General features: G+C 42.5%; 1 protein-coding gene across 3 annotated transcripts in view; it reads right to left on the minus strand.

Moving 5' to 3' along the window:
* KIT (KIT proto-oncogene, receptor tyrosine kinase) overlaps positions 1 to 12,022 on the minus strand; it is a 91,068-nt gene that overhangs the window by 48,550 nt on the left and 30,496 nt on the right. For all 3 annotated transcript variants that reach the window (XM_007456073.1, XM_007456075.1, XM_007456074.1), the window contains exon 2: positions 2,612 to 2,881. In XM_007456073.1, coding sequence (XP_007456135.1) covers positions 2,612 to 2,881 — 270 coding nt within the window. The remainder of the gene's footprint in view (positions 1 to 2,611; positions 2,882 to 12,022) is intronic.

Consider the following 12,022-nt stretch of genomic DNA (forward strand, 5'->3'; position numbering starts at 1 on the left):
CTTCCGATCTGAAAGAGTCTATGAATTAAAAGAGGAACAGAGAGGTTTATTAGATGGAGAAATGACCACGATCTAGGAGCCATGTGAGGGTATTCAATGAGAGGAAAGGGAAAAAAATAAGAAATGTTTAAAAAGGGGACTAAACCCATGTTATCAGTACTCAAGATGTGCTAAGAAGAAAGGAACATGGGAACCCCATGGGTCAGCCTGAAGCCTGGATGATAATCGGTAGTAACAGTGCAGAGTACATCAATGTGGAGAATGAGCTGGAGGGGTCCAGATGTTTTTCCTTATAAAGTGAGAGAATTACCGGCATCTCCATTGTTTGTAACAACACGGGTTTCAGAAAGTTCCTAAGAACCACCAGGTGAACACCCTGAGCACAGGGACTTTCCACACAATTCTTTCTTCATTAAGATAAATTTCAATCAGCTTATAAGTAACAACAATACAATTAAGACTGAAAATGAACAAAACTGAATCATCATAAAATTGTCGTTTAGTGTTTTCATTCCTACAATACCCTAACCCCTCTGCGTGGGCCTCTTTCCAGAGTTCCCAGTCTCCAGGATCCTCCAGCTTCTGAATAGAATCTAGAAAACTATCAGGAGGCCACACAGTATAAATAACATGTGGGCCTCACTCTATTCATATTCCTTGAAAGGTATGTATAAATAGAACTTCTAGAAATCAAATAAATTGATATGCAAACGGGGAGCTTATGAGTTTCAGAAATGCTATGGCAAATACTTGATCGTCCAAACCAGGATACTTGTGACTGAAGGGGGTACTCTTAATAATTATGCCAGGACACCAGGCATGGACTGGGAAAGCCTCCGGTCGACTGGGACCTCATATAAGCAAATACAAACCTCATTCTGTATACACAATATGCTGCCGCCTCTACTGTGTAAAGGTAATACAGATACAGGGTTGGGCCCAACAGATTACACTTAAAATGTTTTTTAATTGTCCTTTCCATCTGTAAATCGGGTGTTCCACAAAAATCAATGACATAATTGAAATATACTTATCATAGAATTTTGACAAATTTTCAAAGAGTTTTCCAAAACAAATTATGCACCTCCCAGCCTTACTAAGTTATTCTGCAAACAAATTATCTCATAATGGCTGAAACATGGTTCGAGGCTATAGCTGGTTAATTTTCCATCTACTCTTTCTCAGTCAGTTGAGTCATAGTTCCTACAGCAATGCCCCAATTTCCCTCATTGCTGTCTAAGACAAATTTCTTAAGCATCCAAACATCTTAAATCGGTAATAATTAAGTATAGTCCTAAGTTATTGGGGATGACTTCCCCCATCAAGAAAATCTGTGAGCTCTGTGAGACTGATTTGGCTAATGCAGCAGTTTCCCTATTTATTCAGCTGTCTACCCATCCTATTAATAAGCAGAATGACACTTCATTACCACCTGGAAATTACAGAGTACCTTCTTGAATGTCAAAGAACAGAACATGGTTGGCTCAACAATTATGGAACCATACCCGGAGGCTAGCTGTGGCTTTTCAACGTGTCTTTCTTTGCAGCGACCCACCCAGGAAAGAGTAAAAGATAAACTAAGGGGAGGCAGCGTCAGTTTCACGGCAACCTTCTGTACAGAGAACACGAGAGTCAATTTTACTAACCCTTGACAGAAGTAGCATTTGCACAATTTTGTCTCCCTGATAACAATTACATAAGGAAGACAGAGCAGGCGATCTTATCCAAGTGTTGCCGTGAGGAACAGTGACTCTAGGGATGGCTCAGGTCCACAGCCTAGGATAAATTTATTTGGTCCTCTTCCACAATAGCATGCATGAGGTTGCAAGGACAACCCCAGGCCAGGTACAAACCCAGGACTAGAACTGACACTATTTCTCTTCTTATAATGTGGGTATGTCTCTTAAGCTAAAAGTGCTTCAGTTTTTACATCAGCAAAAAGAGACTCCGCCCTTATCCCTGCCCCTAGCCCCCTAGGAAATCTCCTCCTGACAAGGATATTAAAAGCACAAAACACAAATGAATCACTGCATTCATCACATGACATGAGGTTCAGAAATCCAACCATCACATTTTCCTTTTTGCTTCCAGGAGGTCACAATTTTTTACGTGAATGAACTGACTTCTATTAAGAACCTAGGAAGGACAGGGGCTGCTTAGCCAACTGAGTTATTTTTCTGGAATTTACTCCCTAAAAGTGGATCAATTCATTTGAAGCTTTGGTCTGTTTAGGCCTTTAGAAGCCTTTAGTTCCCTGAAATGTTTTTACTAAGTGGGAGTATCTGGAATCTCAAGGCATTAAAATGCCGCCTTCCCAAAGGGCCTAATTTATTCTCAGGGTTTACTCACATCACCAGGACAAATGGGCCAAACCATATTGTAATCTCATTAGGAAGAGTATCACAGCCTTGCAGACCTTCAGCTGGAGTTATACCCAAAGCCACTATGTATCAAAAGATGGGGGAAACTAACAATAAAAATTTTTGTCTCACGCTTCCTAGACCCAGCCAGTAATATTTTATCCATGACTCAGCCATCTATATGTCATCCCTAATTAAGGACAGGATATAAAGTTCTCTAAGTATAGCATCAAAGAAAGCTGAGCATTTACCTCTAACAAACACATAAATGGAACCGCTCAAGCCGCCTTCATTGGTGCACGTGTAATTGCCTGTATTTGTGGCCTCTGCTTTCTTGGTGATCCATTCTGGGTATGTCTCCTCTCTCAGTTGACCCAGAGTCTCAAAAGTCCACTTGACAAATCCTGGGTCGGTGCATAGCAGCCTAATCTCATCGCCGACACTGACAATTAACTCTGATTTTGCTGGATGGATGGATGGTGGAGACAGTTCCTCTGGACTCACAGATGGTTGAGAAGAGCCTGCCAAGAAAAATGAAAATCGTGTTGAATGTGATCTTTTTCTTAGGCGAAATAAGGATTTCTTCCAATATTGATTTCCATCTTCTGTGTACTCGACAATAAAAATAGGACAAAGCTGCCCAGCTATTTATGGGCAGAGTTCTTTTTAAAGTTTCTCAAGTTCATCTAGAAAATTAAGTTATTTTCTGCAACCCTCAATTAATCCTGAGGGTCACCCTTGGTATGCAAGCCAAGACTTGCTGGATGCCATGGCCTTCGCTGGGTTAAACACACAGCAGGGTCAAGTTTCCACTCTGAACATGGGCCATTGCAATGATACTGACATGCTGACACCCAGTCTAGAAACAACAAAAACAAAATCTTACACTATTAAAAAAAAAACTACTGGGCTGTCACTCTTTAAGCAAAATGTACATGATCGTGATTAACTTGGCTTTTTCTTAAAACTTTGTGAATTCAGTTATTTCTATGCAATTCTCCTTATATGGTGATGGTCATCAAAAAAGGACTATCTCTAAGTTTCAAATAATAAGGCATAAAATGAAAATCTTATTTTAATGATCAGATCATGAGATTTCCTGGCCTATGTTGGGTTGCAGCCTGATCAACCTAATGCCTAGAGAGGTTTCCTACATAGGAAACTAGTTTAAAGATATAAACTACAGACTCTGAATATGAAACTTGAACCTTAGAAAATTCACAGCAGCCAATTCATTCATTCATTTGTGCACACATGCATCTGTAGCATGAAGGCAAGTATCTGTTCATTACTTGTGATCTACAAAAGCATTGTTAGGTGCTGGGAGAAAATCCCCATAAAGGGACACACAGTCCTTACACTCCAGAGCTTAAAGTACACAGTGTTCAATGTCAGAATAAGGAAACAAAGATACAAGGTTTAGCTTTAGGCTAAAGAAAAAGAAGTGGGCTGGATTTTCACACTATCAGAAGAGGAGACAGAAAAGACAGACATGTACCAGAGATATATACCATGGAGACACTCATGCACAGTGAGATACCAGAGGTCAACTAGATTCACGGAAACCAGTGAAAAGCTCTGGTCCTCAGGTCGGCAGGAGCCACAGAACCCACAGCAAGGATTTGAGACGAAAAGAGAAAGATCTGAGACTGCCAGAGGAAGAGCACATTAGCGGCTAGAGTGCCATGAAAAATACAAAAGGTTGACTCACATATGACCTGCGTGAGATGGGCTGGGGCACCAGGATAACAGAGCCCCTAGGGGGCTTTCAGCTCCTTCTGCAGGATCATGGGGGGAATGGTTCATGTGCCTGGGATTTGTGCCCCCTGCACACATACAAGGTCAGAGACAGAACTGACATGGGTTATGAAGAGCAAAAGCCATCCAAGCCAGGTAGAGGAAGGGGCGGCAGCAGGAGTAGGCCATACCAGGAGCCTCTCCACAAGTTCAGGACAAAGACGGAGATAGAAAGGGAGGGTCAGGGCTTCCCTGGTGGCGCAGTGGTTGAGAGTCCGCCTGCCGACGCAGGGGACACGGGTTCGTGCCCCGGTCCGGGAAGATCCCACATGCCGCGGAGCGGCTGGGCCCGTCAGCCGTGGCCACTGAGCCTGCGCGTCCAGAGCCTGTGCTCCGCAGCGGGAAAGGCCACAACAGTGAGGCCCACGTACCACAAAAAAAAAAAAAGAAAGAAAGAAAAAGAAGAAGAAAGGGAGGGTCAGAAAGGGACAGGGACGGAAGAAGCAAGAGACCTGCTCCCAGGTGCTACCTGGGCGGTAGATGGACTTCTCACCCGACAACCCGAAATTCCGATGGTGGAGGAAAAGTAATACCTGTGAAGTTAAAAGGCAGGAACAAATAATCCAAGGAAAGGGTTTGTAGACAAAAGAGGAACACAATGAGTACCGATCTTACCAGCTAAGAGGGGGTAGGAAAGAGTCAAAGGAGATTTTTGAAAATGAGACCACCAAAAAGGAAGCGGAGAGGCTAAAGAGAAGGTGGGTCGGTCCCAGGGTAGATGCTGAGCAAAAGCTCAAAGGGAACGAACCAAGCCTCCCCAGACCTGGTTAGAAAGACACCACAGGAAATCCAATTTCAGTTGAGGGGAAGTTTCTGTTGGCTTCAAGGTTAAAGGCTGCAAGTGTAGACCTCTTCTTAGAGAGCTGTGGCAGGAGAAACCACAGAAGAAATAGATCTGTAGTCAAACAAGGTTAAAAGTTAAAAAAAAAAAAAAAATAGGAGGCCTGCTGGCATTTGAAGATAGAAGAAACAGAATCCATGGAGGGGGACAGACCAAAGGTGCTCTAAAGAAGGGATGAAGTTGCCCCCTGAAGGTGTGTATAAATGACCAGTCTCAGTTCCACTTTGTTAGCCAGACAAATATTTCATCTGGGCACCTTCCAACCATGGCATCAATTGTAGCTCCATGATGTCATGCAAAGTACACCCCCAGATCAGAAGATGCTCAGCAGCCTTGATTCACAGAAGAGTAACAGTAAGTTCAATCATAATCATCAAATGTTACTGAGCACCCAATATCAAAAAAACAAACAACCCAATCCAAAACTGGGCAGAAGACTTAAATAGACATTTCTCCAAAGAAGATATACAGATTGCCAACAAACACATGAAAGGATCCTCAACATCACTAATCATGAGAGAAATGCAAATCAAAACTACAATGAGGTATCACCTCACACCGGTCAGAATGGCCATCATCAAAAAATCTACAAACAATAAATGCTGGAGAGGGTGTGGAGAAAAAGGAACCCTCTTGCACTGTTGGTGGGAATGTAAATGGATACAGCCACTATGGAGAACAGTATGGAGGTTCCTTAAAAAACTAAAAATAGAACTACCATATGACCCAGCAATCTCACTACTGGGAATATACCCTGAGAAAACCGTAATTCAAAAAGAGTCACGTACCAAAATGTTCATTGCAGCTCTACTTACAATAGCCAGGATATGGAAGCAACCTAAGTGTCCATAGACGGATGAATGGATAAAGAAGATGTGGCACATATATACAATGGAATTTTACTCAGCCATAAAAAGAAACGAAATTAAATTATTTGTAGTGAGGTGAACGGACCTAGAGTCTGTCATACAGAGTGAAGTAAGTCAGAAAGAGAAAGACAAATACCATATGCTAACACATATATATGGAATTTAAAAAAAAAAAAAAAGGTTCTGAAGAACCTAGGGGCAGGACAGGAATAAAGACGCAGATGTAGAGAATGGACTTGAGGACACGGGGAGGGGGGAGGGTAAGCTCGGATGAAGTGAGAGAGTGGCATGGACATATATACACTACCAAACGTAAAATAGCTAGCTAGTGGGAAGCAGCCACATAGCACAGGGAGATCAGCTCGGTGCTTTGTGACACCTAGAGGGGTGGGATAGGGAGAGTGGGAGGGAGGTGCAAGAGGGAGGAGATATATGCACACGTTTAGCTGATTCACTTTGTTATACAGCAGAAACTAACACAACATTGTAAAGCAATTATACTCCAATGAAGATGTTAAAAAAAAAATGTTACTGAGCACCAACAGTATGAAAAGTGCTATGGACGAGACTGTGGGCCCTCTCGACTGAGCATCTAAATGGAGGAGCCAGAATGTGGGAATGAAGTGGTTAGGATTATTTTTAAAGTCATACAGTGCATTAAATAATGAAAATGGGCACAGTGGTAAATGGAGACGCTATTATTTCAATTATTTATCCCCTTTGAAAAAGGAATACTTCTGGGAATTCCCTGGCAGTCCAGTGGTTAAGACTTGGTGCTTTCCCTGTGTGGGCCTGGGTTCAATCACTGGTCGGGGAACTAAGATCCCACAAGCCACGTGGCATGGCCAAAAAAAAAAAAAAAAAAAAAGGAGTACTTCCTAGTCCATATGAGCAATGTTGACAGTAAACTGAATCCAAAAATTCTCAAGAATTTATATTGCAATATATTTCAATCAATTCAATCTTCTCATGAGTGGGTCGTAAGGGCACATGCAGATACTACAACCTGGTTGAATAAATACTGTTGACTTCTGGAGACCTGCCACCCCAACGTAGGCAAGGCTTAGCTGTGTGACCTAAGGCAGGCCACTAAAGCTTTCTGTGCCCAAGTTTCCACATCTGGAAAATGATGATAGAAACACCCTCATTTCACAGAGTCCTAATGCAAATCAAATGCGATAAATACATGCAAGGAGCTTAACACAGCACTGCAGTTTGTAATAAATGCTAGTTATTACAGTGAAGCAAGAAAGCACCCTAGGTAAGAGCTTGACTCATTTTTTTTGAGGTTTCTAAATTTTTTTTGAATTTATTTTATTGAAGTATAGTTGATTTACAATGTTGCGTTAATTTCTGCTCTAAGCAAAGTGATTCAGGTATCCACATATATATTCTTTCTCATATCCTTTTCCATTATGGTTTATCACAGGGTGTTGAAATTATAGTTCCCTGTGCTATATGGTAGGACCTTGTTGTTTATCCATCCTATATATAATAGGTTGTATCTGCTAATCCCAAACTCCCACTCCATCCCTTCCCCTTGGCAATCACACGTCTGTTCTCTATGTCTGTGAGTCTGTTTCTGTTTCGTAGATGAGTTCATTTGTGTCATACTTTAGATTCCACATATAAGTGATATCATATGGTATTTATCTTTCTCGTTCTGACTTACTTCAGTTAGTATGATAATCTCCAGAGATGAGACTGTACAGATTTGCATCCTGGCTCTCTCTGCCACTTACTAAGTGTGTGATCCTTAGGCAAGTTACCAATCATCTCTGCCTCGGTTTCCTCAATTTGAAAGTAGGGATAATAACAGCACCTGTTCATAAAACTGTTATGTAAAGCACTCAGAATTGTGCTCAGGCACATAGAAAACACATAATAAATACAAAGACAATTATTCTAAAAACAGAATCTCTTCTCTTCCCTCCAATCAGTCCTGACTTACTTCCTATGGATGTGAATGGGTCCATCATTTCCCAAACAGATTTCTGCCTGACTTCTCCCTCCTTGGCAGTAATATCATAGCAATCTTTCCCCAGAGCCTCTGCCACACATCCTTGTATGCCTTTCCACTCCTGCTGTCCCACCCCAGACTAGCCACTTACAATGTCATGGAGAGAACATCCTCTCCTGAAAGATCTCCATGCCTCCAGCCTCCACTCACCCCACCCCCAAATCATCCAACCTCATAACCCTGAGACCCATCAGCCTAAAACACCACTTTTTCAACAACCCCACTCCCAGCCTCAAAACCCCTAACAGAGGCAGCAGCAGCTAACACTGACATCATGTGCGGCTTACAAAGCATTTTCACGGGATTAATTTCTAGCTGTTTCCTCTGGACCCAACCTGCCTCTCCAGTCAGACAGACCCTTAGGCTAAGGATGCTGCGAACACTCTTCAGTCCTTGCTATGCCCATCTCTCTGCCCATGTCCCCAGGACACAGCTACTCCACCAATTCACCTCTTTGTCATATGGAAAGCCCAGTCTTCATGGCTGTTGTTCCCTAACCACTCCAGGTCGTGATCACCTGTCCCCACTAAATCCCTCTAACATGTTCAGCCCCATCACCCATTTGGCTTCTACTGCTGTACCACAGTGGTCTACATCTATATCTTACCTTCTCTACCTACTGCAAGGTCTTAGGGCCCTCAGGGTAAGGATCCTAAATTGTACTTTTTTCCCTAGCATAGTCATAAAAAAGATTCCCTTCAATCCCTGAACATATAAAAGATTGTAACATGTTAACAGTCTTCCGACCTATCCCCAAAAGAGCACAACTGTCTATTCTGCTGCTCCACTAAGAAAAGGGAGTGGTTTAATTCATCCATTAAAACTACTATGGAGGGGCTTCCCTGGTGGCGCAGTGGTTGAGAGTCCGCTGCCGATGCAGGGGACGCGGGTTCGTGCCCCGGTCCAGGAGGATCCCACATGCCGCGGAGCAGCTGGGCCTGTGAGCCATGGCCGCTGAGCCTGCGCGTCCGGAGCCTGTGCTCTGCAGCGGGAGAGGCCACAACAGTGAGAGGCCCCGCGTACCGCAAAAAAACAAAACAACAACAACAACAAAAAAACTACTATGGATACCTCCAAATTTGATATCATTAGTTTGCACTTTACTTCTAGAGTTAGTTTTAAAAAAATAAAATTTTAAAATAATCCCCACCAGAAACATTCAGGGTTTTATTTTCAAAATAAATGATAAGTTCAACCCTCAAACTCATACTATAAAATGAAAATAGAGCTTATATCAGAATGGGACTGTGGATATTATTCTCTTGTCTCCAAACTATAATGCTCTCACAAGAAAAAAAAGAAAAACTAGAGATTCCTGTTAAAATATATGTGTATGTATATGTATATATACAAACACAGACATATATACACACATACTTTTATTACATTTAAAAATCAGGGGCTTCCCTGGTGGCGCAGTGGTTGAGAGTCCGCCTGCCGATGCAGGGGACATGGGTTCGAGCCCTGGTCTGGGAGGATCCCACATGCCACGGAGCAGCTAGGCCCGGGAGCCACAACTACTGAGCCTGCGCGTCTGGAGCCTGTGCTCTGCAACGGGAGAGGCCGCGATAGTGAGAGGCCCGCGCACCGCGATGAAGAGTGGCCCCCACTTGCCACAACTAGAGAAAGCCCTCGCACAGAAACGAAGACCCAACACAGCACAAATAAATAAATAAAAATAAAATTAAAATTAAAAAAAATCTTTGCTAAAAAATAAATAAATAAATAAATAAATAAATAAAAATCAATACCAATAATTTATTCCAACTGACCTCTGAAATTGCTCTGGAATCACACATTTTGAAATATATCTGGTACATAGCAAGTTCTCAACAAACCCAATTCAACAAACATCAGGGCCCTTTGCATTTGAACATATACTTCCCTAATTATGTTTGGCTAATAAAAATATCAAGAGTTGTTTTCTGTTTCATGAACACGTGTTAATTAATGAGCCCCCCCAAAAATGACAGATGGCAAAACCCACCATTCTGGGGACCAAGTACTATAATGAATGATGGCTCTGGGCTAGGAACTCCAGGACCTATTCAGCAAATACCTATCCCAGGTACCTTGCTAAGTGCTGGACCTAGGAAACAGTCCTTGCTCTCAGGAGGCACAAATAAGGGAGGAAAAGGGCACTTACGAACAGTCAACAATGCAAGATTTTAACAACAGTTCAAGATAAATACCAACATACCCTCTGTAACCTCCTTCTAGTGTAAAATTCAACCATACCCCAAAGAATTGAAATCAGGATACGAACAGATACTTGCACACCAACGTTCATAGCTGCATTATTCACAATAGCCAGAAGGTGGAAAAACCCAGTTGTCCATCAACAGATGAGTGGATAAACAAAATGTGGTATATACATAAAACAAAATATTATTCAGCCATAAAAAGGAATGAAATTCTGACATATGCTACAATATGGATGAACTTTGAAAACATTATGCTAAGTGAAATAAGCCAGACACAAAAGGATAAATATTGTATGATTCCACTTATACGAGGTATCAAGAATAGGCAAATTCATAGAGACAGAAAGTAGAATAGAGGCTACCAAGGGCTAGGGAGGAATGGAGGGTTATTGTTTAATGGGTTTCTGTTTGGGATGATTAAAACAAAAAAAGTCCTGGAAATGGATATGGTGATGGTTGTGAATGTACTTTAATGGCACTGAATTAGACCCTTTTAAATGGTACGCTTTATATTATGTATATTTTACCACAATTTTTTTAAAAACTAAAGTTTTTTAAAAATCAGTAATTCTTCAAGGCCCGGGGGAAGCCTCAAATTTTCTCAGCTACCTTGGCTGGCTCTTTCTTATCTGACCACTCTGACCTCTAGTAGTAGCCTCTGTGGGCCCCCCAAGTTTATCTTAAATCACAGCGTTAAAAAATTAATCACTGTTATTATTTTTATTTCTTCCACACAGCTGTGTTTGAGGCCTTAAACACCAGCTCTCTTTCGTCCCAGCTCTCTACTACCTTATACAGAGTAGCCATTCACAGCAGAAGCCTCTTTTAGCGCTCTGGGCTGAATAAGCTAGAAATTTTAAACCACACTGACTACTGCCCAAGAGACTTGAACGCTCAAGGCTACTAGAGTTCTTCTCCTGTACATCTTTGCTTTCCTCCTCACACCATCTGAGTCCTTTGGTTTTATTCTCAAACCTGTTTATGGAAGTTGGACTTGATTTTATATTATATATAAGTACATGTTATGAAAATTGATGAAATATGAGTGTGTGTGTATGTGTATGTGTGTGTGTGTTTGGGGGAAAGCTGTTGATTCTCTGATAACTAAGCAACACTCTATAAGGTGGCTCAACTGAAAAAACCCTACAGGTATTTCAAGTTAAATGTGGATGAAACATGAGAAGATTGGGGGGAGGGTCTCCACTTCACAAACACGGTGGTGGTGGGGGGGCGGATTCTGCATTCCGACTCTCTCACAGGCACTACGTTGAAAGTAACTGAAATTAGAAACTGCAGGCCTTATATTGGGGGTGTGGTGTATGGGGAAGACAGCAGCTCAGACGGCCTGAGAACTCCCATCAGTCAACCCAAACTCAAAGTCAACCCAGACTCAAAGAAAAAGTTCTGTTTCTCCGTCAAAAAGAACAAAGCCATCCATCTTTCTTTTCTTAAGTGAAGTAAACCATTCAAGGTAGGCCTGTATCTTTTGTGATCTGTGGCTTAAAAGACTCGAGTCCAGAGTGGGCTTCTACAGTACGAGGTTCTTAATGACCTGTGTAAGTCGGCGCGACTGGCTTGAGCACAGGGTGCTCCCCAATCACCTTCAGTAGTGGTTGGACCATGTCAACTATTAATCAATCTGGAGTCTCAACTCTCCTCCTAAGGTCTTTATAACCTTCACAAATGCCTAAAGCTGCAAACACTGAATCTATAGCTGGGGTTAAAAGTAAGGAAGTCATTGGGCTCCCCTGGTGGCGCAGTGCTGGAGAGTCCGCCTGCCGATGCAGGAGACGCGGGTTCGTGCCCCGGTCCGGGAAGATCCCACGTGCCGCGGAGCGGCTGGGCCCGCGAGCCACGGCCGCTGAGCCTGCGCGTCTGGAGCCTGTGCTCCGCAACGGGAGAGGCCACGACAGCGAGAGGCCCGCGTACAG

Source organism: Lipotes vexillifer, unplaced genomic scaffold, assembly GCF_000442215.2.
Source record: "Lipotes vexillifer unplaced genomic scaffold, Lipotes_vexillifer_v1.1 scaffold42, whole genome shotgun sequence".
Classification (NCBI taxonomy): domain Eukaryota; kingdom Metazoa; phylum Chordata; class Mammalia; order Artiodactyla; family Lipotidae; genus Lipotes; species Lipotes vexillifer.